Raw genomic sequence first — 27,757 nt, forward strand, 5'->3', positions numbered from 1 at the left:
TGAAACAGCCCTACTGCAAGTGGTTCATGACGCGCTGAGGATACTCGACTCGGGTGGTCCTGTTTTCTAATTCTCCTTGACCTTTCTGCAGCCTTTGACCCTGTCAATCACAAAACCCTCCTCAATATTCTTCAACATAGAATGGGCTTGGAGGGCACTGTGCTTAAATCGTTTGCTTCCTTCCTCTCTGATAGATCCCAAATGATCAAAATAGCGAACAGTCTTTCATCTCCTGTGGCTGTAGGTCAAGGTGTTCCTCAAGGCTCTATACTTGCACCCACATTGTTCAATCTCTATTCAGAACCACTGGGAAATCTCCTAAGTAAATCCGGGATCCACTATCATCTCTATGCAGACGACACTCAAATCTACCTCAAGGTTGCCTCCACTCACGATCTCTTTATCCTAAGCTCTACTCTCGACTCCATTCAAAACTGGATGTCAACTCATCAACTGATTCTGAATCCTCCAAAACTGAATTCCTCCTCTTCTCCTCCTTACTCTCTCCTCCCCTGGTGCATTCATGGATGGATCAGATGAATCTACTTAACAATAAACCCATCATTGTCGACAGCGCAAAATCCCTTGGTGTCATACTCGACAAAAAACTCAATCTAATCTCCCACATAAATTCCATTGCAAAGTCTGCTCGATACCAACTGCGCCTACTTTGGGGAATCCGTTGCTTCTTCCCGGAGCAGGACCTTATAACCCTGGTGCAATCCCTGGTCCTCTCCAGACTAGACTACTGCAATTCTCTTCTTACTGGCATCCCCAAATCCCACTTGTTCCCCCTTAAATCTGTTTTCCATTCAGCAGCTCGTTTCATTTATGGGGCCAAAAGAAGCGACCACATCACACCAATGTTATCCACCCTCCGCTGGCTTCCCATTGAGGCTAGAGCTATCTACAAGACTGCTTGTATCACCCACAAAGCCTTGCATTCCTCCTCTCCTCGATACCTGGCGAATAAACTGAAACTCTCTGGAGGCTCTAGACCATCACGTAATGCGGAAAATCTACTGCTTGAACCTCCCACTTTCAAGTAGGAAAGAACGATGGCCCAATCCTTTTCAGGCAACGCGGTGAGAATCTGGAACTCCCTTCCGCCTCAGCTCCGGACCACAGCCTCCTCCCAGGCCTTCAAAACGGAGCTCAAAGTTCTCCTCCTCCAAAGACACCTCCAAAAGTATTTCACGTCCTCTCTATTATCTGAAGAAAGACCTCCCATTACTGAAAATTCTATTCTCCATGACTTTGGAAGTGCCTTCCCAGTGTGTTCTTGTGGTTGGAGTGTTTGCCATTTATTGCAGTATTATCCTTGTACTTGTGTTTCATACTCTTTTGTAACATGCACACACCACTTTTCCCTTGTAACACACGGTTTGCTACCTCTCACATTTTGTTTGCCTTTGATACTTGCACAAGTGCCACTATTGCCTACATAACGTTTGTTCTTGTGCCTGAGTGTCTAGCATATATTGCAGTATTATACCTCTAATTGTACTTTGTTTTCTCTTGTAACCTGCACACTTGTCACTTTTTCCTCCTGTGCACTTTTTGCTACCTCATGTATTTTGTTTGCTCACAATTGTCACTTTTACATGTAACTTAACGTCTGCTTTTGTAATCTGTTCACGTTTAATGTTCTCCTCATGTATCAGTTCTGTTCCTATTGTGAAGCGCTCTGACGCCTTCGGGTAAAGTCCGCGCTATATAAAAACACATAAATAAATAAATAAATGAAATAATGATTAATACCACCCCCTATAACCCGATCCACCTATGGTCATATTGGTGCCCATCAGAAATGTCATCCATGTCGTTCCGACATCAGCCAGGATTGGTCAAGCTGTCTCCCAGGGGTACACGCGACGCTTTTTCCTCGAGCTATGTCAATTCCAAATGAATGAACGAAGCAGACAAGAGCGTAGTAGACATCGAAAATGTACTTGAAGTAGAGTCCGAATGAGTGCGCCACACAAACATCTAGCCGAGCGACCATGTTGAAAAATACATTATTTACAGGATATTTTAGTAGTCTAATGACATGTTAGTAAAATGCAGTTCTGTAATGAGATACAGTTCTGTAAGATACATTTATTTAACATGAATCGCTTACTCTGTACAAAACATGTTTCTACATAACCAATATTCTCCCAGTAATATAAACACTTTATCATCGTACAATAGAAAAAAAATAATAACATGTTGTACCTTATAGAGGTCTTAAGACAAAATTCTGCACCTGACGTTGTGCAGACTTTTCATGACTCCTTTTAAAGATGGCCGCTTTGTGATCAGTGGTCAGTGGCTGACAGCAACCAAGGCTTGTCCATTTTCTATGTTTATGGCTCGGGCCGGATGAGCAGTCTCGTGTTTCCGCTGCTCTCCGTTCGGGGTGACCTGTGTGTGTGGCTCCGCTCCCCACCCGCGCGCCAGAGCCAGCCTTCCTCTCGCCTACAGCACCATGGCGGAGTTTGACATGTTCGGCTCGGCTCCATTAGAGGTGGGGAACGGGGTCCCCGAAGAGGATCCTGCTGCCGCTTTCCTCGCCCAGCAAGAGAGCGAGATAGCAGGTATCGAGAACGACGAGGGCTTCAGCATCCTGGAGAGCGGCCAGGTGCCTGACTCTCTGTCTGCCGGCGGTGGAGGTATGTTCATCTTAGCACCCTTACTCCATATTCTAAGAATCCTTTGCATCTAATGACTGGTCCGCCTTCCCTATACTACCAACTAGTCCTTTCTCGCCTATATCCACTGATCGAACATCCTGCCCCTTAAATTACCTCCTGACCCCACCGTCTACTAATCCCTTTAGTTCACTGACATACCCCAACATCACAGAAGCACACCTCCGCTTTTGTACCATGGCCTATTATGCAACCCCTATCTTACATTTCAAATCTCCCCCAGCCGGAACAAGGCTGGCAACCAGCTAACATATAATGCAGTATTTCTTTCACAGATCTTCATTGTGGACCGAAACACCCTCTGTGATACCCCAAAACTCTACCACTGCTGCATCCATTTGATTCAGTCACTCACTAGCTTCCACCTATTACTCCCCACCAGTGATACCCTTTTGATAATAGAAATCTACGCCCCACACGTAATAACATTTCAGCTAGGGAAATCTTAAACATGCCAGCTTTTTAGTGATCCCATCAGTATTTTGGCGTTTTGTAATAAATGCCTTCACACCATCGTCAGAGCACTATCATTAGTGACTTTTCACAGCAACTGCATTCTAAATGGAATAGAAAGGATACCGTACCCAGTCGGTACCCATCATGGATACTGTTCTCAGTCCTTGGTATCCCCCTACAAATAAATGCATTTTCGTCAGTCTGTTTTTGTATTAAAACACGTTGTTTGGCATTTCTTTGGTAACCACTCCAGACAAAGGCAACACAGTCTGTATATCTGTTGGAAAAACGTGCAATAAAATCCGGTGTAATAATAACACCGTCCAAATATCCAAATATGTACAACGAAGAGGTTCAAGCTCCTTAGGCAGAATCTCCCTTCAGAACATCGTATTGTTTCATCCACTGCCCCATGATTCTCTCATACTTTTTTGGACAGCCACTAAACTTAGCCTGATTTTGTCTCTGGAAAGAAGCACGGGCGGTAATGCTATGCATTACGTTGTCACATGAGAACCCAGGATTGGAAACAGTGAGCGTAATGACTTTGGGTTTGGATACTACATGTAACGCCCCTCAAGCCCTACTGTTTTTTTTTAACTGTTTGCCAAATGCAGACCTGTCATAGCTAAAGGTCTATAGGTGTTAAGTTTGAGAATTGTGTATGTGTGTGGGGGTGGGGGGTCGTTGTTTGGTGCGCTATAAAGCTCCAAAATAAACAAGCTGTATGCAATACAGAATCTTGAAGCAGTAGCACCACCTATTTACCCCTATTCCTTTTATACAGCGCACGCGGAAAAGTGTTAACTTATCATGGCCTGTACTGACAATAATTGGCATTATCCGTACATTCAGTTTAAAACCGCAGACGAGTGCTTTTAATTTGTAGAAAACCTAGAAGTAGCAGACATTAGACTAAAGGATGTGTGTATTTTGAATTCCAACAGAAGTCTTTATAAAGTGTTGAATATCAACATGCTTACATAAAGACATTTCTCAAGCCTGATCCACGTAAATACTTTTGCGTTTAAAAATCCACAAGCAGTGAGCGGAGTTTAGGCATTAGCTTGAAAGTTCAAAGTGCAGACCTATTTAACAAACTGCTGGAGGCGTCTGCCATGTAGACTTTAGTTTATTCATATAGGAGGATTGAAAAGAAAGAGGTAAACAAGCATTTCCATAGCCAAAATGTCTTGCCTTTGGGACCTTTTCAGTATTTGGAAATTGCAACACACTATCCTACAACATATCAATCACAAAAGTGACAACAATTCAAACCAGCAACATCACCGACAATAAGTGTCACTCAGTTAAGTTTAGTTGTATGCTTTACTAACTTAAATATCAATCATTGTCAACTTAAGAATCGTGTAAACATGCATCGGCCCTTACCCACCACACCAAAACATTGTTCACTCTCTCTTTACTGGCTCTATGCTGCAGCTGAGCCAGTAAAGTGAGGGTGGGCAGCAGGCAGAGGTGTTTAATTCCTCTGTTGCCTGCCTTTGATATACACAGAGCCCCCTCCTGTGTGATTTGCCTGCAGCCCGCCTCACGCATTTGTGTGCTCCCTGCGAACTCCACAGGCCCTTGAAAGGCTCTCCTGCACCACACTCCACTGCACTCCTCCCTTAACCCGTTTTCGTCTTCAATTAACGCATAGCCCCCATGTCTTCTTTTTCAGGTTTATTTTTCATTATATATACCCTCAACCCGCACATCTGCATGATTACCTGCACACAATTAGGATCATATGTTGTCTCATGACAGAAATAGGTTTCACATTGTAACCTGCTCTCTTTGGCATCGGACATCCTCCATTTCGAGGCGCTGTGTTGCTGGAGACTCTGAGGATACAGACTGTGACAGACCACAGCCTCCAGCAGGGACAGAGCACAGGCCTACAGTATTTTTGTGGCATGGACATTGTTTGCCCACTTCAAAAATACCGCAAATATTGAGTTTTTGGGCTCTAAATTTGCCTTTTTCTGGCCGCAGGATTTGCCACCCAATGCCACAAGGGGGAGGGGGGGGGGGCAGGGTAATCTTGGATACCCTTGGGACGCTATTCAAGAAAATTCAGATAAAGAATGTTTTACGCAAGGGTTGAGTCCCGGCCCCAGTGCTAATCTTTGTTCCTTTCCGATTTACCTAATATTTTAACTAAGGCTGGTAGGCTGAGCCCTAAGATGGGGGTACTCCTATATCATGTCTGCTATATGCTGATGATTTAGTGATAACGGACATGACAGAGTCGGGTTTGCAGAAAAAACAGGACACTTTTATGATTATTGTTTAAATAAATGCCTGTCACTTTAGAAAAGACTAAAATAATGGTTATTGGCAATTGGGAGAGGTCAGAGGTGAGCTGGTGGACAAATATAAATATATGGGTATATGGTTTGACAGCAAGTTAATTTGGAAGGACCATATAGAATCATTAAAAGCAAAGGCTCTTTCTTATGTATGGGGCCTTAAACAATTTAGGCAGAAGTATGGAGGCCCTTCCTTGCGGCCAATTTTGCAACTTTTAATGCAATGGTCCGCCCACAATTCCAATATGGAGTAGAGGCAGTGGTCGAAGTGGGGGGAAAAAAGTAGGGGAACTGTGGGCGGATATTCCGAGGGCGGAGCTAACCCAAGGATTCGATCAGTGGGCGGAATCAGGTATGGCCAGAATGTGCCAAACATCCCAATTTTTAGTATTTGTTTGGCATTTCACCGACCAGTTACGGCTTATTGTGTTATTTAATTCAACCAATGGATTCACTTGATTATTTAAGGTTTAATAGGAGTTATTGGCATTTAAATACATCCACAAAGTGGGATATATTTCCAATCACACAATGTCCCAAATACGCTTAAAAGTGGAATCTTTAGCCATTTGTCTTCAAGCCATGCAGTTTCTCTCATTAGCACTTCTCCCTTTTTTCCACAAGAGCAGTTCAAACATGAATGGCAAAATATCCTAGTTTGCAAATGTTTTCTATATAATTATGGCTCTGCCATATTTGCCACATAATACATCATCCACTGCACAATCTTACAGTTTTAACTAATCATTTTTGTAGCTCAAACGGATAGTTACTAAAAAACGTGACTTAAATTGCTGGAAAGTGGACAGCCCTTTGCAAAGGTTGACTGATCACCTTTCTCACTGCTGCATTTGTATGTTGTATTGATACTAATGAGGAAGAATCTTTGCAGAGACTTAACATGTGTAAAAATGTCTAAATAATAAAGTATAAGAAAATATATTGCATTACGCTGCAGCCTTTTTTGTTGCATAATTTAGTCAACACTGCAGCATCATTTTGTCCCCCATTGCTGCATAATTCCAGTGGCTCCAAAGCAATCAGCACATGTTAAGTGCTTGTGCATGAAGCAAAGAGACTGTGAAGTTTGCAAACTTAGTTTGGTGTGCATGCAAATCCTGCATTGCCGATACTTGGTGAGTTGCAACTACTGCTGCTGAAACAAGGCCAATGGAGGTACCAATGGGTGAGGTGGACTGGCCTCGATGGCAGGGCCGGCTTTAGTTCTGGTGGCGCCCTGTGCAACCATGTTTGCTGGTGCCCCAATGATCACCTACGCCTCGGACTCCCTCACTACCACCCTTAAACAGTCCCCCTCAAGTCTCCATAACCACACTCTTTCTCAGATGCATTTAATTTGATTTACAGCGCCACTCATACCAGTGTACAGTGTCAGAGCACTTTACATCACACACACACTACATAGACAATCATTTATACGTGTGTAAATCACTGTATACGAAATGTTACATAGACAAAGGACTACAAGGTGTAGAAGCCACATGACAACCATACTAGCAGGCAGTATAGTTTAATAGCTCACTGTTCTATGTTAGGATTTTAACTTATAAACTGCAAGTAACAAAACGATTTCTCTGACAAAAGCAGTAACCTACTAACCTAGTTAACATTATGTGCACTTAGTGATCTGCATGGTACATGTTCTTTGCAGCAGGCACATTAAACCTCTGTGCTGCCTTTCCAGGAGTCAACCCTTCCACTATACAAAACTCTGATATCTCTCTAGGAAGAACATTAATCACTGAAGTTATCATGGCATTTTTATTGTTGCTGAAAGATGCTGGAGGCTAGGAAGGAGGCAGCAGTTAAAAAAAAAAAAAAATCATAATATACTTACAACACTACGCACCCACCCGAAATAGGTACCCAGTGCGGTCACACCATTCGCACCGGCCTAACCTGCTCAAGGTTCATGTGACCATAGTGACTGAGTCACAGTGACTGGATCACTGTTGCTCTAGGGTGTGCTGCTCCGTAGGCCTGCCCGCAAGACTGGAGATAAACTTTAGTATGGATTGTGGTGGACAGGCCTTCAAGGTTAACCCACAATTGACACCACTAGGGTACACCTGCTTGTGCTAAGACATCAGGCCTTCTAAGGTCTAGTGGGGCCTTCTAAGATCTAGCATGGGAATATGCTCCCTCAGGAGAGTGGTCTGGTGGACTGGTCATGAAGGCTAAACCGGTTTTCCCAGTTCCAAATTCGAAAGCTCTGGCCATAGTGCCACATCCTCTCCCCCACTGAACACCATACTGACCCACTGAGAGAAACTCGCACTGCCTTCAGCTACAACTTAATTGTGCCCGCTATAAACACCTGGATGTGGCTCAATTCAAATTATGCACTTGATAAGAGTAATATGCTGCCTAAAAAAAGAAAGTGGAAGCAAACTCTCATAGGGGATGCAAGATTAAGTAAAGCATGTGAAATGTAAGCAGAAACAACATGGTTACCTTAACGATCGCTCACTCATTATTCAGAAATCAGCAAGTGGTTTTACCTAAGTTAAGGACATGACTAAAGGGCCCTGAAGGGGACCGTTTCAATGTCCATTGCTTATATCCTTATAAAACGTAAGCAGTATGGTTTAAAAAGACCACATCCATAAACACAGAGCCATGGTACACATTTTGATTTCCAATCCACCCATCAAACAGGTATTGCAATACATCCAGGAATGGTGCACTTCCCTACCTGGGGAAAACAATGCTGTTCAAAGAAAGATGAGAAAACAAAAGTAGCGCCTCAATACAAAGTCTGTAAAGTGAGGCTGATGCATTTGGATGTGAATAAAACCAATCTGTCCGCTTTGCAACCACTCTATCTTGCTTTATTTAGTTATGTATTTATTTTTCATATTTAAAACCTTTTATTTCTCTCTATCCCGAGGCTGCACTTTGGGGGAGAAAAATGTCAGAAAAGGGTATTTCCCTCAAGAGTTTTCTTCTTCTTTTTTGGATCCATTTCACAGGGAAGCAACTAAATGAAAGAAGGAAAGAGAGATTGTGAACCGTTTCTTCAAGTCACGGTTTTCATTAAGTGAGGAGCAAGACAGAAATAGGGGGGGGGGGGGCAGCTGCCTGCACAGAAAAGAAGAGGACATTGTCCATGTCTTCGCTGGGCAGTAAGGAAGAGACCGAGTCCTTTTCCTTCTCTGCCAGTCAACGAAAGCAAGCCGAGCCTTATCTGAATGCCTTTGCTATATCTGCCGTCCTGGGACACAGTTTTGAAAAGAAAAAATAGGGGAGCGGAATTGTTATAATAAAAGAAGTAGGGGCAAGCCGTGCCCTTCCGATCCCGCCCACTTCAACCCCTGAGTAGATGTACTATTTTTAGGTGGTAAATTGGATTGGTACTTGGAGGAGGGCAATTGAGTGAAACAGCTCCTTGCTCTCCCGCCATCAACTATGATCCAGGCAGTGACCGTAGAATGTCAGTTTACAGCCTGGACCTTTCAGGGACTGCAAGAAATATTGAACTTCCGGCAGAGAAGGGGCCCCTAAAATATGAAATCTTTGTAAAAGAGAAATAGAGGAAAGCAAACTTAACTGGGCATCCCAGGTTAGACATCAATTAAATAAGATGTGTATTAAACTTTCTTTAGCACCAGAACAATAGAAACTAGGGCAGCAGATTCCCAAACTGGTGCTACATGATATTATTAATACAAAGGCTCACGAAGAAGACTTATGACATCTGAGAAGCAAATAGTCCACCCAGTTCTTGGTAATTGATGAACTTGGTAATTGATGAACCCATCTAATGCAGACAGGAAGATAAAACCACAATGACAAATGAACAGGGTGTGTACATGTGGAATACAAGTAAAATGCAGAGTTCCACATATCTTGCTGGACTGTCTATGGTTTTTAGAAGAACAGAAGGATTTTTTAGAAACTCTTTTTATCTCTATATATAAAAACGAAAGTATGTCTTTCTGTTTGTCCTTTATGCACTACTACACCATTCATCCGATCGCCATGAAACTTTGGAAAGTTGTTGAGTACACTACCGCGAAGGTTTCTGTCAATTTAAAAACAAAAAATTCGCCCCCTGAACCCCCCCCCGCCATAATCTTTTGAATACTGAAATAGACAGCGAATTTGCGAGCATCGTCGACAGTTATCACCCTCCAAATGGAAATCGTTTGGTCAATCTACATCAGAAGCACGAAAGAAAAAGGCATTGCGAGCTTCAGAAACGGAAGAGCAACGGTAAGCAAGATTAGAAGCTGTTCGAATACCAGCTGCTCAAGCCCGTAATTCTCAAACGAGCGAGCAGCGAGAATCAAGATTGGAAGCCGATCGAGTACGCACTGCTCAAGCCCGTTCTTCAAAAAACAAACAAGCAATGACAATCAAGATTGGAAACAGATCGATTTCGCACTGCTCAAGCCCGCTCGAATGAAACGGGAGAGCAGCGAGAATCAAGATTAGAAGCCAATTGAGGCCGCACTGCTCAAGCCACACTTAGAAATGTTTTAAAAAATAAAATTAATGAGTTTCAATAACAATGACACAATGTAAATTTAATGTTATCATAACTAGTTTCCTTGAATTTCCTTTCTTCTGAGATTGCAGCAACGTGCGACAGGTAAGCTAGTCACTTATAAAATTAATAATAGGGATCAAGCTCTTAGTCTGCCGATAAATGACATTTTTAAATATTGTATTTGCAATAGGATGATTTCTAACTGCAATACAGGAGCCCAGGAAAGAATTAATAATATAATCCAAAATGGGCAATGGGGCAGAGTTGTGTTTTAATCTACTTTTTGAGGACGTTCAGGTGCTCTGGAAACCGTAAACATGCAGAAATGTATATCTAATGTATACGTGATCCTTTGCTTATTTGGTCATGAGTTAAGGGCAATTTATTACAGAGGCACTGCTGCCACCGTATGTTTTAGTAGGTTTTTATTGTGTTCTGTATAATTTTTATTGCTGCACCTTTATAGTGTTTGTATTCATAATTGTTTGTTGTATTGTGGCACCTTTTATGTAACCCTGGGCGTAGTGGCGCTACGCGAAGTGCACTACGCACGCTACGCGTAGTGTGGTAGGGAAATGCTGTTCGCACTGATTACACAGTGCCAGATGCTTGTCCGCACTGTGCAATCATTGCAAATGGCATCTTGCACAGTGCAAGCGGTCATTTTCTGCCGCTCGAGTAGATTTGTACCTAGCTGCACCTTTCTCAATGCGGACTGGTAGTTTCTCATAGCGAGCGATCGCCAGCATACGCGACCTCTCGCAATGAGAAACCAGAACTCCCCACGTTGAGAATCTCCCTGGGATGTTTATTTTCCACGCTCTCGATCGGCAACTTGATTTTGCTGATCGAGAACGAGGAAAAAGTCTCGCCGGGATGTTGATTTTGCCCGCTCTCGGTCGCCAACTTGACGTTGAGGACTGCGAGCAAGCAAAACATGGCCACCATGCATTTTTGCACTGTTACGTGCAATTTGCGTAGTAGCGAAAACTACACACGCTCGGCAAGCGTAGTTCTACGCCCAGGGTTACTTTTATGGCTATATCAGCCGCATAAAGTATATTGAGCAGATTAGCCAGTTGGAAGTAAGGGATATTGAATGACACTGACACAAGCAATTCGAAAGCAGGAGGTGGGATGTCAGTCCATAGAGTGAATACTGCATGTCTTGAAGACAGCACACTTTTTCTGCCTTGGCTTTGCCTAAAGAGTCCAGAATAACAGAAGAAAGGATTGGCTCCTAAAGCCTAAATGTTCTTCAAATAACGATTCATGTGAGATAAAGGAAGACATTGGAGTTCAGTACCAGTAGCCTCTTGTATCTGAATGTGTTCCATTTCAAGAAAAGAAAACTGGATGTAAACCTCCTTTTATTGCTGGTTCCGTTACAGTTCAGAGTTTAAAGAGTGCTGAGTGATTTCCCAATGCTTCTGGGCAATGTTCTGGCAAGCCTCAGTATTTCTACACCTGGCTTCAAACAGTTCTTTTTTGAAAGGTAATGTGCAATACCCTTCATAAGAATTCTAGGTTGAAGATAACTTGTTCTTTACACAATATTTGCTGCCATCGTTTTGCAGGACCGTAAATAATATCACTTTCCGTAACGATACTCAAACTCGGTGTTATACTGTACTGAATGAGTAGCCTTTCTTGTGGAACAAAGGCACTTTTTGTGTTATCTGAAGCTGTTTTTTTGTTTTTGCCGTTGGTATGTCTTTTAGAATGCAGCTGTAGATCTGGGGAAGAAGATATGTAAAGCACTGACTTTAGTTTAGAATAATTAAGGGTAGTATTTGTGGGTTCCGGTCTGGCTTATCAGTATAGTATAAGGATCTTGTGATTGTTGTTTCCACCTGGAAGATCTTTTACATATTGCTTCATTAATAAATCATTGATTTTGGGACTCGGTTACTTGGGGTAATGAGTTCATGCTGGAAACGCAGCATAGTTGAATTATTAAGCTGGTAGTGATCACCATTTTGTGTAAGCAGTCTACTTCCTCCAACTCCAGGGCTCGCTCCCACCCCCTTTTTTTTTTGTTGCTCATGTTCAGACAGATGGGTTCCATATCACAACTCAGCCATTCCATCTTCTATGTGGGATATTGGTAGACTGGATTCTTCACGGCTGCACAGTTTTGCCATTCAGAAGTGTGGTCAGCCAATGCTACTTGGAATTCTTTGTGTCCGAGGAGGTGTTGCCACTGGTGTTCATTAATAATGCCATGAACGTCTTGAAGCTGGATCAGGTCATGTACATGTACATGTACATATATACAACACTACTACTTCTTTTATGAATGCCTTACTTGCAGCCCAGCGAACCAGTGTTTTGGGTGCTGGCCTTACATTTTAACGTGGTTTTGAGATTTTGCCTGCAATCATTGAAGCTAGAAACAAACTGCTGTAATGAAATCTGCACAGGTTTTTGGTTCAATAAGGCAATCCTCGATTGATAAATTTCTGCCTTGAAGCTTTGTTGTGTGAGGATGACCTTTGTTGTGTATATTGTCTTGTACACTCATCAATAGATTACGTGTTTTCTATGCCTGCTAAAATTATTTTCCTAAGATACCACATTCCAATACGTAGGCAGCCATCCCTAAACAAGGTTCCAGCCGTTAAAATTAATGTTTGTGACTTTTACTAGTTAAGTGGTCCGTGGTCAAGGTTTCTGTAGCTAAAATGAAGTTCAGAATCATGCACCTTATTGCATATAATTAAAAAAAAAATATTCTCACTCTATCCTGGGTACACTGAATGCATATTCCTCCACAGGTGCGCAAATTGCCAGTATTATGTTTTTTGTTTTACCCACAGAACTAATTGAGTAGTTGGAGGCTCTGATGGCGTTTGTGAGCAGTACCAGGACTGCCTTGGGGCCTGCCCGTTAGTTGAAGGAATGATACTGTAGTACTTTTTTAAATAAACGGTGGGAAAGGTTCTGGTGGAAAGTAGGAGAGAGCAAATCCTCTGTTACCATCTTCAACAAATCTCAACACTGTCAGCCAGTATGAGGTAATGTCAAGCAAGGTCTGTTCGGGATGTAGGGATCTTTTCATTTCCTAACATGATTGCTGGGGACGATACAGTTCTCCTCAGCAGTTCGGGGAAATGCATACAAGGTTGAGATCTTTTTGCTGTGACTAAAAATGGGTTATAATGGTATCCTGCTAGATCTGTTGGGTATGGTACAAGCAGTAGAGATTGTTCGCCCTTGTACAGGAATTTGACTCTAGTACATTCACTAGAAGCCTGTTGAACTTTCTCGGAATGGCAGTAGCAGGTTTTCTTTTATTTTGCTGTGTACAAGAAGGCCTAGCAGATTTTAGAGCTGAAGACGACTGAGTTGGTAACCTTGTAGGCTATTCTAGATGGTGTAGACATACTAGTTTGGATTTGGTCAGCATGCTTACTACAGATACACAACTGCAAGAAAAGAGTAGAGTTTCTGTGCAGAGCAGTTTTAGTTGAAAAATGCTTCTTTGTTCACTTTGATTACCTGATCGTTCACACCTAGATGAAGGTCTTTTGTTGCCCCCCTCTCCCCTTGCGTGCCCCAAATGGCCCTCAACACTGCAGGATCTTCAGCACACTGTGCAAGTTACTGGTTTTTTAGGATTGTGTGTTGAAGAGAACCCAGCCTAGAGCCAAGATAATTATTTTAGGATTAAATACAGAGTATTCCTATGCTCACCTACATCCTCAGGCTGTCAAAGAAACTAATTCTTGCCTACTAGGGTGTCGACGGACTCTTTTATTTTGCTTGCCGGCGTGGGACAAATTCTCAAGCTCCAAGTAGTTGGCTGAGGTCATGTATGTCGCTGTGTGGACCTCTGTGACTTCTCTGTCTGGTGTGGTGTAAGAGAGTATATTCAGTACCCTGACATAGCTTGAGCATGAGCACTTTGTAAACTCTGAAGCCATATCTGTCAGAAACGGTGCATGTAGTTGGCCATTATCATCTCCTTACTCTGGCGAGATCTTTTCCATCCCCAGCATGTACCTTAGTCTGTGTTGCCTCTCCCAAAGGTCTTGTAGTCTTTCTTGCTTCCATAAGGTGGTTATGATGTGTCTCATCGCCCATAGCACCATTTCCATTTGCTTACCTCTTCTATAGTGCAATGGAAATGTTTCACTATTGGGTAGCCCCAGAATACAGTGCAAACTGGAAATCTGGGGTTGGAGGTCCCGAGCATAGTGTGTAATGCGTTCAGGGAACCTGCCCAGTATTTATTTAACTTCATGCATTGCCAGAGTAGATGGTGTATAATGCCCTTATTTCCACATCCACTCCAACAGGTAAGTGTCCTGCGTTGGTTCCAGTCTTGCATGTTTGTCATACCAGCTTGCCATAACTTTTGTCAACTCCCTTAGTGTCACACATCTTAAAGTCATATGTGTCCTATAGTTTATCTCCTGCCATTCCATGTCAGTGTCCTCTTTAGCTGCATCTCCCATCTCCTCAGCTGGGTTTCTCTAAGCTCGAGATGAATGTGCTTGGTATTTTGTATTTGTCAGAGAAGTTGCTTGTCGTCCTCTGTTTAAGTGAGACATTTTTCTATTGAGGTCAATGCGCGACTAACCAAGGTCTGATTTTGGCATTTGTTACCCAGTGTCGGTCTTGGTAGTGTTTCCAGAGCCCATTCGCCTTTTAAAGCATTCTAAGGAGCTTATACCTGTTTAGAATTTATATTTTGACCCTTTTGCACCACTCTCTGCCGTCCGTTCGTTCAGACCTGGATCTCATGAGCAATAGGAAAGAATGGCAGCTGCTTCTCTGGGCAGCTGCCACACTTGCATACTTTGGAATTGTTGACATAAAATAGATCTCCTGCCCCAAGCCCCTGAGTTGTCCTAAAAGATGAATGGTTTAGATGTCAATGGTAGTAATTAAGAAAAGGGATCCCTGGATGTGGGCACAATCTGCACTATTTTTTTCTAAAGGGAAATAGCCAAGCTTGATACTTTCTTTTCAGTCATTTAGGAAATACTTGATCACAAATGTTTAGACCCTCTGATGCCCAATAAGGTGAGCAGGTAGGGTGTCGTACACAATAGCATTATAGGCTAGTGCTAGGTAAAGAGAAAGATAAGCATGCAGACTACCCTGAAGTTGCTTGAGCCACAATTTAGATCCTTAAAATTTACTTTTTCTGATTAGGTCAGAACTTGACTGGCAAGAATATTTTTGCTCTATGGTGTGCTACGTTTTTAATGCCTTTACCTTTTTTGAATAATATAAATGTGCATGAATACCAGCAGCTCAATAGTTACTTAAATATATTGGATTGAGTGATGCTTTCTTCAGGTGGAGTGTTGGCACACAGCACAAGATGATGGGCAGTTCGATTCTCCTGTCTTGAATAACTGGAATGTGTAGTACTTCGCTTTATGTGTAGTACTTAACTTGAAGGGATGGGTGAACGTTTAGAAGCAGGGCCATACATGCTATCTGGATGAGGCCCTGACTATATCCTGTTGTGTTAGACTTGTTGTTCTTGGTTCCTATGGTATGGGTATGAGGACCATCTCCGGTTATAGTGAAAGTGTATATAGATGCACATTGATACTCCAGAAGTTAGGACAGTAATGAAGAACTACTGACCCGCTATGACAGTTGCTTCTCAAAAGTGTGGTTACAATCTCACTCAACAAATTTAGCTTGTTCTGGCTATCGCCAGAAACTACAGACCCATTATCATCTTGACCACCAAATACGATATCCTGTAAATAAGTGCTTATAATTCTAGGCTCATTTTGACACTTGCTGAAATCTCCACCCTTTACAGTTTGGTTTATGCCACTCTCCCAATAAAGTAATGGCCATCTTTACAATGTGTCATGATGACACAATACCTAATACAGCTTTGAGGCTTTACCAGGGAACCAGGATGTTTTTACTGAATGCATTTACTAAATATTCCTTGAGTGGAAGAAAGCTTTTCCCTGACTGTGGTGGAAACTGAAATCCAGTGACTGGGAGAGGTAGATCCTAACTCTTTCTCTTTCTCTCCTTTTCCACTAACCTGCTCACAACCCTAGCCATGTAACCAAATCAACAAAATATCTGATTCTTATAGGGTGACCAATTTCAGACTAGATGCGTTTCTTGAAGTTGTGCATTTTAGTTCCTTTCCAAAGTGGAGATATGATTGTGCTAGTTAGAACTTTGTGACTATGCTTCTCCAGATCTTTTTGTGTGTAGGAAATAGGTTATGTTGTCTTCTTTCTTATCTAGCATGAACAAGATTTCTTGTGCTGTACTGGTCACCTGAGGTTTTGATTTTGTTAGCTGTGTAGTTTGGCAAGTTGGATATAGTTGCCCAGATGACAACTAAACAGACATTAATGACATGTGGTCTCACAGAGGGATTTTTTGAAGTTCTTGAAGCAGGGGTGAGGTCAAGCTAGAAGTTTTGAGTCTCTTGATATGTCTGGCTTCCCAAGGTGAAATATCTTCACTTGTGCCATATGTGTGTTTTAGAGGCCATCAAGCAGGTCGTTGCTGCTGTTAAGGTGACAAAGGCTTCACCTACAATTATCAAGTCAGCCTCTACGAAAAACGTTACTGAGGGTCTACCATTGAATGCCTGTGCAGAAGTCCTTCCCTCCGCCTTGCCTGGTGCCCCAGCACCACCTGTGCTCTGTGAAGGAGCCCAAGAAAGACCCATAGCAAGAACAAACATTTCTGTGGCAGAATATCATTCTGATCAGCGGAGGGAGTGATCGTCTGACGATCTGCTCTGCAACAATCTAATCCTGCTTAGAGTTTGACCCCTCACTCCTCAAATCTACATTCTGTGCCATCAGTTGTCTTTTCTATTTGTTGTACTTTTGTATCAGTCTGAAATTAGCGATCCCCCTGAGGGAGGCTGGGTGGGCCCCTCCATTGGAATTTCTGTGACCATTTGACACTGCCTCTCACTGCTTGTTCTTGGTGAAATAGGTCTGGGAAGGCATGCTTACTCTTACACTTGTACACAGACAAGTTCTTTGGCAGTTAAAAACATAATTTTTCTGTAAGTGGAAATCCAAGTTCACCTCTGGGTAATGGAATTTGGGGGTTTAAGTATTTTTTGGGGTTGACGTTTCTGCCTCATTCTCATGTGCTAGAGCTCATGACTCCCCAAGACCTCCACCCACTATACTCATGCCCTCTTTACCTACTGATTAACACCTTGCGTGCTGCCCCGATTTCCCCCCGGTGCTGGACATTCCATAACTGGGTGTGGTCGTGACGGAACCATTCCGTCATCAGCACAGCTCAACCGTGACTGATGACGGAATGGTTCCGTCACAAGCATCGAAGGGGTTAATCTCCCCGGACCCCTCACCTAAGCTCTTGTATCCGTGGGTCAGGAGAAACTAGGACATGGGGCTAATGTATTATTGCCTACTCAACACTTTTGGATAAAGTTTTATCAGTCACCTTTGTTTAAAGGAGTGCCAAAACACATTACTGTCAGAAAATAGCTGAGCACTGACAAATCTGCTCCTATTGTGTAACATTAAAGATGGGTTTCAATGTTTTGAATTGGAGTGCTTTACATTGTAATCACTATCAATCTATCTGGTGCTCCATCTTGACATTAGAGGGTGCTTAGAATTCCTGGTTTGATTTCATGTTCGCCATTTTACTACCCTATATGCCTATGTATAAATAAAAATGATTGTGGCAGTACCACTCAATTATTTTTCTTTGTTCTGTTTTGGCATCTCCTACAACCCTCTAGTTGGTGGTGCTTTCTAATTCCTTTAACACTTTATTAATAGACTAGCTAGCGTTACCTGACCTCCCCCCTCCTAGGTCACTAATTGTATTCTGAACACATTTATATAAGCTAATTTCCAAATTTTTGGCGCATATCCCTCCCTTGAGTGACATGACTGCAAGTGAAACTGATATCTTGGCTTTTTCTTTGCCCAGGTAACATGCTTATCTAGCATGTGTGCTAGGGCTTAGGCATGTCTATGGTAAAGTGAAATAGAACAACCTGTTCTTTGATCCAGATGTGCTGCCCAAGGATTCCCTCATAATGACATACGACTACTGTGCCCGTCCTGGCTTGTTAACATAAAGCAGTGGTGGTAGTGTATTGTTTGTTTTTATTAATTTAACAGGCCTCCAAAAAACATAAAAATGTTGCCTGACCTGCAGATCTAGTGACTTAAATAATGTACTCGACCTAACTGTAATCTGCTTGACCATAATCTGGTCTCAAATTCTATGACCCTGGTCAACTATTTATTTCACCAAGTCACCTTTTTAGGTTTCGCTGGGGGGCGGAGCCGTTAGGCTCCTCCTCCAGAGAAATCTATTGAGTACAGTAAGGCACTATGGAACACGCCCCCCGTCCAATTGGCTAGCTCCATAAATGGAGCCTAGCCATTGGACGAGGGGCCTGTCCATCAATGCCGGACAAGACACGGGGGCGTTCCCGAGATTCTTTGGCTTTTGCGACGTCACGCGACGCCGGGAACGCCCCCGAGTCTGGTCCGGCCGGGCCGTGCTTGCTGCTGTCCTGCCTTGTGTCCCTCCTCCCGCCGTCCCCACGTTTCCCGCCTCCCTCCCGACGTCCGTGTCCTTTTCCCGCCCCCCTCGTCCTCTCCCGCCCCCCTCGTCCTCTCCCGCCCGCCCCCCTCGTCCTCTCCGAGGTTTCTTCAGCCGGCCGGCCGGCCAATCCTAGCGCGGCCGGCCGGAAGTGCCCGCCCCCCCCGCCGCACAGGGGAAGAAGGAAGACGGCGGCCCACAAGAAGTATGGCGGCCCACGCGGGGCTCCCGTGGCCTGCCTGGAGGGAGCCCCGGAAGAAGCGGAGGACGTTGCAGGGCAGGTGTTGCCGAGTAGGACAGCTGCAGCCCCGCGCCTCCGCCCACGGTGAGTGCTGTGTTGCTCGGGTGTTGCGTGGCTCCGCAGGTCGTCGCTGTAGTGTCCTAATCTGACGTGAGGCTGCAGTGGTGGGGTGAACTTCAAAAGGAGCTCCCCGCAGCCTGAGGGGAAGCTTCTGGACACTCAAGAGAGCAAGCGAAGCCCACCCGCAGTATAACGCCGCCCCTCCCCGCCTCGCGCAGCGCGTGTAATGAAAGACTGTGGCGGGTGGGGAGAGCAACGAAGGAGAGGAGCAGACTGTGGGGACTGCCTCAGGTGCAGTGTACTTTCGGACCCCACCCGCAGAAAAGAGAAGGAACTCTGCTCCATACAACGGAGCAAGCGGACGGCAGCACCAGCTCGAGTCCCCCCCTCCCCCGGCAGCCCAGAGAGAGAAGCGGTGTCCTGCAAGGGGCGGAAAGCATCAATCAGGAACGGCTGGCCACCGTAGCCTCTTCACCCCTTGTCAGCACACTGAACTTCACATTGTGCCCCAGCATGGCCTGGACCGGAAAAAATAAAATAACTCTCCATAGCGCAAACTGAGTCTTCCGATAGCGCCTACCTGGCTGCGACTGCCGATGCCCTAGTGAGAGTCCCGGGGAGAGAGACACCAGGTGAAAGGCCGTCCTTCAAAAAAAAAACGCGCCCACAGGGGGACTGTTGGTTTTGACAATGTACAGTACATAGCAACAAGAAGCGCAAATGAGAAGCGACCTGCCTGGATCTCCTCATTTGCACCGTGCAGTACCGAGAAGAGGGAAAGTATTCCCACCAACTAGGAGCCTCGTATCTAGTAAAGCGCAGTCCGCAGGGAGCTGAGAACACGTCAGCTGCCGCAGACTCGGATATAGACCCGTTGGAAGACATCGCGCCACTCACAGAGGCCCTCCCAGTTAGTCCACAAGGAGAGTTCCTCCGTGACAAGGGAACAGGCGTTGGGAGGAAAAGAACCAGTAGTGTGTGGAAGGTCAGTAACCACCAATGAGAATAGATTACTGCGTGTAACAACGCTGCCAGGCAAGGTGCGAACCCCAAGCCTCTGTCCTACACAGAGAAAAGTAGAGGGGTCAATGACTGACATCCAGCTGGATATACTAGTACAACCTAAGGCACACCGGAGAATGGAAACACCCAGCCACACCGGGAAAGCTGCGAGTTGATTCACCCGCAAAACAAAGTGAACAGCCAGAACCGGTGTAAGTGCACAGAGCACTCTCTGGTGAAAGCCGCAAGACACTTTGCTCCCTCTTCCAACCGCCCTAGCCAAGCTTGTTGAAAAGCAGTCTCAGTGAGGTATCATTGGTGATAGACTGAAACATGTTTGCCTTGGGTGACTTACGTTTATTTTTGTGAGCTTTCAAGCACAGGTTCCTGTTGCATTTTGTTTTCAGTCAGGGGGCCTAATTTAGAGGTCAGAATGAAATGGGTTAAAAATGCAAACTATTTTTGTGCATGTTTTCCATCTTCCATCTAATGCTTGTTGAGAGGAAGCTGTTTTTGTATGCTCATTTTTTGCCCTTAGTTTGCAACCAGCTTACTACATGATGGTGATAAAACATAGTGCACAACGGACGCAATGAAATGCACAAAATCAATTATACCTCATTCACTTTTAGTGGTACAAAATGCAACTATATTCATGTAGAGCACAGTGTAAAAACTCCTCTGTCAACTTGGCCTTAGCACCAGTTGTTTTCTCAATGCTGCTTGCATTCACATTACTGCAAAAAAAAAAGAAAATATGCTTTTAAAATTCGTCCGTGTTGTTTTCTGCCTACCCCCACCCGCTGTCTGTGTTGCTGCCTGCCTACCCCCACCCGCTGTCCTTGTTGTTGCCTGCCTACCCCCACCCGCTGTCTCTGTTGCTGCCTGCCTACCCCCACCCGCTGTCTGTGTTGTTGCCTGCCTACCCCCACCCGCTGTCTGTGTTTTTGCCTGCCTACCCCCACCCGCTGTCTGTGTTTTTGCCTGCCTACCCCCACCCGCTGTCTGTGTTGTTGCCTGCCTACCCCCACCCGCTGTCTGTGTTGTTGCCTGCCTACCCCCACCCGCTGTCTGTGTTGCTGCCTGCCTACCCCCACCCGCTGTCTGTGTTGTTGCCTGCCTACCCCCACTCGCTGTCTGTGTTGCTGCCTGCCTACCCCCACCCGCTGTCTGTGTTGCTGCCTGCCTACCCCCACCCGCTGTCTGTGTTGTTGTCTGCCTACCCCCACCCGCTGTCTGTGTTGCTGCCTGCCTACCCCCACCCGCTGTCTGTGTTGTTGCCTGCCTTGAGGGAGCTGTCTCTCAGAACTGAAGGTCCGCTCTCTGCGAGGTGGCAGGGAGTCTGCTGAAGGCACTGGAAGCTTGCTCCAGATAGTGGCAAGGAATGGCTGGACACAGGTCACATTGAGCACGCATCAGTCATATTCCATATCGAAACAAGGTGTGTGGCTTATTGCGAGTCTCTCCTCAAATCCCACGGCTCCCAATCGAAGCTGTACAGATTGTGAAGTCTTATTTTGGGAGTCAATACTGGATGTTTGGCCCACCTGTGCAAATTCAGCAGCACACCTGACAGAGCACTGCGGAGGCCCGTGATTAGTGGGTGGATCTCGTTGCCAGGCAACAGCAAGGCGCTTTCAACTTTTAACCACCATAATAACTGCATTTTTTCTTGAGGTTTTACCTACACCTTAAAGAAGACAGCTGCATAGTTACCACATCCTTGTGACTGGGGGTGAATGTTTGCATTGTTCAGCATTCCGTCCATTGTTTGTTCTTTTGCTTCCGTTGTCCTAAGTGGTCTGAGATTGTGTGTCACATGGTGCAAACCTGGCTGGTGATGTTAGCCTCTCATCCTTCCAGACTGGGAAAACAATCACCAGCGTGACTGTTCATGAAGCTAACACATCTATGGAGTACTACATGCATGTTATGCTGCTTCATGGAGTGTGCATATGCTGTATATTGTGTGGTAATCACTTTTCTCATATGTAGTGCTGTGCTGCCGACACATTAAAATGTATAATTTACAGTGGCCCACTATTTGCCCATCTTAATAGTGAACAGAATGTTAGGGTAAATATGTAGCAGGCTGGAGAAATAAAACACAATACATTCTACACTGTTTAAACCTTTTCGTGTTTTGGTTACACTTATTATTGGAATGAGTGGTCGATTAATATATATTTGAGCCCTTCTTAGAGATTTTATGTTGGGGTCATGTTCTTTATGGTAATATATCTTCCGAAATCCCGATCACTGGTCTTTAACGTAATTATGTTTGATTTTGAGGTTTCAAAAACAGCCATTTCCCAAGGGACCGGGTGGCACAGCATCCGGAGTCTATACACCTCTAGGTGATAGCTCTAAAACTGCCAAAGTCAGCAGGGAGTGTTTTTATTAAGGTGCGGAGGTGGGAGGTGCGTCTGTGCCAATGTACCTGAATGCGTGCGGCGCGAGGGGTGTTGCTCCGAGTGCAGGGATTTCTGTGCCAGTGCGGGGTGAGTGGTGTTCTACAGGAGAAGGGGTGGGCCTGTGTGGATGCAGGAGAAGGGGGTGGCCCTGTGTGGATGCAGGAGAAGGGGGTGGGCCTGTGGGTGTAGGAGGACGGGTGGGCCTATCTGTGAGTGCAGAGGCAGGGGGGTTTCATGTGTAAGTGCTGATACAGGATGTGTGCCTATGTGAGTGCAACAGGAGAGGTGTTTGTGAAAGCCAGGGGAGGAGAAGTGGTTTCCCTGTGCAAGTGCAGGGGATGAACAGTGCTAATGTGAGTTCAGAGTGATGAGTGTGTCTTTGATAGTGCAGCCCATTAAGGTCATACTTATTTGTACTGGCCATGCTTGTTTCTTAACTTCCTGACATTTTGACGCAGCGTGAACACATTACTTTTTGTGGTCCAGCCCACGTAGTTTAACTTGTCTGATTGCAAAATGCCTACTGTGTGCCTACAACCTGTCCATTGCTTACCATTGGTTTTGTTTATTGTCAATCTCATTTATTTGCTTCTTATTCAATGACTTTTTTTGTCTCGGATTTTGTCTCTCACTCCGTGAGAGTGCATAGGTTTATCAGCTCTTTTCTTCTGTCCCCAGTGTGATCCCCACAAAATTCCCCCCCCCTATGTTCAATGTTTCTCTCTCAGAGCTGTTGGCAATGTAAATAACAATGCCATTTATTTATAAGTAAAAACAAAAAAAGAAATGTCATGAGCAATGCCAATAGCTCTAACTTTTCCAAAGGCGAAACCATTGCATTGTAAATGCTTGTTCTTCATTGTATATGAGAGGGCCTTCAAATGAGTTCAGCATGTCTGCTGTACAAAAATCGTTTGGTCAATTTAGTAGGCTAAACCTTTGCGCCGTGTATAATAAAAATCTAGCTCGCATAAGGGTACACATGACCCCTGACTTGCCTCTTAGTTCACTAAAGCATTGTCAGCAGGGTGGGTTTTCCATTGAAATTGCCACAATCTCTCCCACTGACATGCGGTATTGCTCATAAAACTATTTAGCATACAAATGATGTTTCGAAATCTGGTTTCAGCAAATATATATATTTTGCACAATCACCAAGTAGTGTTCTGATATGTTTTGATCCTATCTTTGTTTCCACCATACTTCGGAATTCAAAATAAAAGTGGTTTCTTAACTGCTGAAATATATTTAGAAATATTTTTACAGTTCATTTACAAGCTACTTAAATCTTGTGTGTTCGAAAAATCCCACATTATACAGTCTTTCATTTCACACTGCCTGTACACCAGCACCGTTGTCAAATAGTTAACTTTGCTTTTCTTTCTTTGCCTGCAGTTACAGATTTAAAATAAAATAAGCCACAATTTATAAGAACACATTAGCTAGCATTTGATCTAATGCACAGCAAATGGGACAACATAAAAACAAGAATTAAAAGCATCTTTATTGCTCCTTAACTTTCTGAATGAACAGAACACCTGTTCTTTGTCTGCTCGAGTCTTTCACTAGACTGTACTAGTAGGCCCTAAAAATAGCTTCCCTGACAAAATCTAACTAGTAGCAAGTGGGCTAGTAGATTTCTCAAGGTCCGATTAATATTCCTCACCAGACACTTTTTTTTGTTTAAAGGTGGTATGCAACCTGCCTGAATCTTGTAACGTACTTTTGAGATTTAAGACACATACCGTAGCACTGCATGGGTGCGTGTGTGTCTCGTATTTGTAGCACGACTCAGTATGCTGAAAGTCCTAAGAGCTGGGACCAGTGGGATCCATTAAGAATTGCCCTCGGTTTAGAATTGTACAAGATGGAGGATGGGATACAACTTTCCTAGGCAGTGGAAATTTGTCTTCATTGCAGTGGTTAATGGGTGGAGATCCAGACACCAAAGTGAGGGCGGATGGAGACTTGGACTGCTCATAGAAATTTAAGGCAACCTTTTAACAGGAGATTGCTGATTACTTTGTCCTGAGCACTGCCATTTGATGCACTGTGTTCCAGTGAAGTGGTGAGTCAGCAGCTTCTGTTAAGGGTGAAGACATTTCTAGTGAGGATGTGTTCTTGATTTGTCCCTGATTTCCACCTCTTGAAGACTGATGATCGACTGAAAGGTGCAGAATCTTCACACTTCATTGTGCTTAACTTTTGGATGCTTCAGCTTGGACCCAGCATTATCACTGCCGGCTGTGAGAGCCATCGCATTGCATGAAGGCTGTGTCTGCACTACTACTAAAATGCCAGTTCAAAGGGAACCACCCCAAACTGGTTGCAGGATTTTAAACGGTGAACTCCCATCTCCTGAAGTCAACTGACATTGGGACCAAACTAGCACCAACCCAAGATGTATTTGATCAGCCGGTCTCCCTGCGATGTTCATGTGACATGTGGCAAACTGTTTGAAGACATGTACAAATCAGACCAAGTGCGTGCTGTCTAGCTTCACCACAGTGTATCCGGAGGGACTTGTGTTGCAACTGGCTGGTGTGCACTGTGTCCTGCAATATATTTATTACCATCATAGTGGGGAACATGCCCCATGGTATGGGTGCACTTTGTATAAGACAAGCACCCACAGACCCGACCTGCTGTTCTCTTCGATCATGCTGCCTGAGTGAGGAGCTATTCCAGGATTCTACCCTGCTACTGAAGATTCACCCAGTGAGAAGCTAGCAAGTGTGCCATCCAGTGCTGCACCACGCTGGGTGTCCGGTGAACAGGCAAGGAGGGGCCTGGAGTGGGAAGTCTGTATCTTCAACTATAAAGATTAACCTACTGTTGGCTCAGTAATACTGTTAGCGTGAACTCTTTTTGCTCCTGTTCAGATTAAATGACCTACAAGTTTGTTTAACACTGTGGTCGCTTAGTGATTTAACACTTCTGCCTTTTGTTGCCTATTGCCTGTTATCCCAGCTAGAACCAGATATTGGGAGCACCATAGGAACCGGGATAGGACGTTAAGCGTGTTGGGGCACTTAGCTTGAACCCACAGTTGAGATCATAGAATCTTGTCCTCAACCCCCATTAGTATATGTAATATTTTATTCTTGATGTAACATCAAAGTACTTTTATTTTTATTAAGACACGCACTGAACGGCACAGTAAATAATTGTGTACGTTAGTAGGATACCACGTTCACGGAAACTTGGTTAAAGCCACATACTGTCCCAACCATTACGATAGGAATTCCTTTAGGGTACAAAATCCTGAGACAAGACCGTCCGGTAAAAACAGGTGGCGGCACTGCCATAATATATAAAGACAGCCTTCACATTACAATAATAGAACAAGCCTTACTCCCTTCTATGGAGATTATGATCTTCAAAATAAATACTGGAACAAAGAACAATTGGAAAGGAGCCTTAGTATACCGACCCCTTGGTCCTAATACTGGCTTCTCACTAACCTTAACTGAAGCACTTGCCCCACATATGAAGGACAGAGAACACTTCATATTACTTGGGGACTTTAATTTCCATGCTGATGTACCAGAGGATACTGACACCAAGCTCCTTCTAGCTGACCTTGCCCTTCTAGGTCTACATCTGCGGAACAGCGGCCCTACCCATAGGGGAGGCCATACCCTAGATCTTATTTTCTCAAACAACCCATTTATTCATTGCCATCCCCCCAGATCCGTACACTGGTCTGACCACAGCATGCTGGAATTCTCCATCATGCAACCAACCAAACCTTCTGACCCTTCTGCTACATTGAGCACCAAACGAAGACCTTGGCACAAGATCACCCCAGAGGCATTCGCAGAAGCTTGGAAAACACCGATTTTTACTGACTCTGATAATTCCGAGTCGTCCCTAGCAAAATTTAATAACACTCTTCTTGACACCATAAACCTCCTAGCCCCACAAAAACTAGTCAAACAGCCATCGACCAATAAAAAGGAAACCTGGTACACTGAAACGTTAAAGTCAGAGAAACAAAAATGCAGAAAGCTAGAAAAACAATGGAGAAAGAATCATTCCAGTGAAAATAAAAAGCTTTACCAACAGGCTGTCTCCTCCTACTATAAAAATATAAAAAAAAGGCAAGGAAAACTAGCCTCCAATCTCAAATTGATGAAGCTGATAACTCGACTAGAGAATTATATAAAATTCTCCGAAATTTTACCAACCCTTCAGCATGTGAAAGCCCTGACACTTTCTCTCAAGAGTTGTGCAATAATATCTCGCAATTCTTTGAAGATAAAATCGATACCATTTATAATAAAATTTTGACTAAACACCCTAACACCATAGAGACCCTTAGTGCCTCTTGCACTCAGACTAACACTGAAACTTTCACTGACATCCCTGAAGCTACTGTGGATGACATAAGATCACTACTCAACAATATAAAAACTGGGTCTCCCCTCGACCTTCTCCCCCCCAGAGTGATGAACACCCTGAGCACAGCTCTCTGCCCCGTTATCCAAAAAGTCTTGAACCTCTCTTACAAAGAAGGTAAACTTCCTCAGCAATGGAAAGAGGAAGTAGTAAATCCTATCCGGAAAAACTCCACCTACCCGTGGAAAGAGCTCTCCAATCTCCGCCCTATCTCTCTTCTGCCCCTCCTGAGTAAACTGGCCGAGAATCATGTTAACACCCACTTGTCCAGTTTCATAGAGGCGACAGGGGGCCTGGACCATTCACAATCTGGGTTCAGGCCCAACTACAGCACCGAATCAGCACTCCTCTCCGTGACCGACAACATCAAGATGTCACAGGATAGAGGAGGCTCAATGATTCTGGTGCTGTTAGACCTGTCGGCCGCCTTTGATACTGTGTCTCACAAGATTCTCGTGAGCCATTTAAAGGGAGTCGGCATTGGAGGACAGGCCCTTTCTTGGTTGGAGAGTTTCTTGTCCGGGCGCTCACAATCTGTCAGCGTGGGACCCTATCGTTCCTCCTAAAGAGTCCTTACTAAGGGGATGCCACAGGGCTCATGCCTAAGCCCCACATTGTTCAATGTGTACGTGGCCCCCCTTGCTGAGATTGTGAGGAAATATGGATTCAATCCGGTGTCTTACGCTGATGACACCCAACTCCTCTACCCTTTCCATTCTCTCAACTCCAATGTCAGGGAAAATTTTGCCGAAGGAATGAGGGCTATCTCTAATTGGATTGCTTCCAACCGTCTCCAATGTAACGTTGGGAAGACGGAAGTAATGCTCTTTGGAAAAGCATCCATACTATGGTCCCCTGATTGGTGGCCCCTGGACCTAGGTCCTGTACCCTCCCCAATATTGACAGTAAAGAATCTGGGGGTGAAGTTAGATCAAAATCTAACCTTTAAAGAACATGTGAACGCGATCGCTGGGGCATGTTTCCACACCATCGGACTGTTGAGACGAGTCTTCCCTTATCTACCGGATAACTACAGAAAGACCCTTGTACAGACCATGGTAATAAGTCGCCTTGACTACTGTAACGGACTCCTGATACAAGCTAACGAG

The 27,757-nt window shown here is 44.3% G+C and overlaps 1 protein-coding gene across 3 annotated transcripts in view; it reads left to right on the plus strand.

The window, feature by feature from the left end:
* The first annotated feature begins 2,361 nt into the window (after positions 1-2,361).
* CLTA (clathrin light chain A) overlaps positions 2,362-27,757 on the plus strand; it is a 137,392-nt gene continuing 111,996 nt past the window's right edge. Inside the window, exon 1 of one of the 3 annotated variants that reach the window (XM_086961667.1) lies at positions 2,362-2,654. In XM_086961667.1, coding sequence (XP_086817793.1) covers positions 2,471-2,654 — 184 coding nt within the window. In that variant the 5' untranslated portion in view covers positions 2,362-2,470. The remainder of the gene's footprint in view (positions 2,655-27,757) is intronic. The other 2 variants (XM_086961668.1, XM_086961669.1) reach the window with 2 other exon arrangements.

The sequence above is a fragment of the Lissotriton vulgaris genome, chromosome 3_1 (genome assembly GCF_964263255.1).
Source record: "Lissotriton vulgaris chromosome 3_1, aLisVul1.2, whole genome shotgun sequence".
Lineage (NCBI taxonomy): Eukaryota > Metazoa > Chordata > Amphibia > Caudata > Salamandridae > Lissotriton > Lissotriton vulgaris.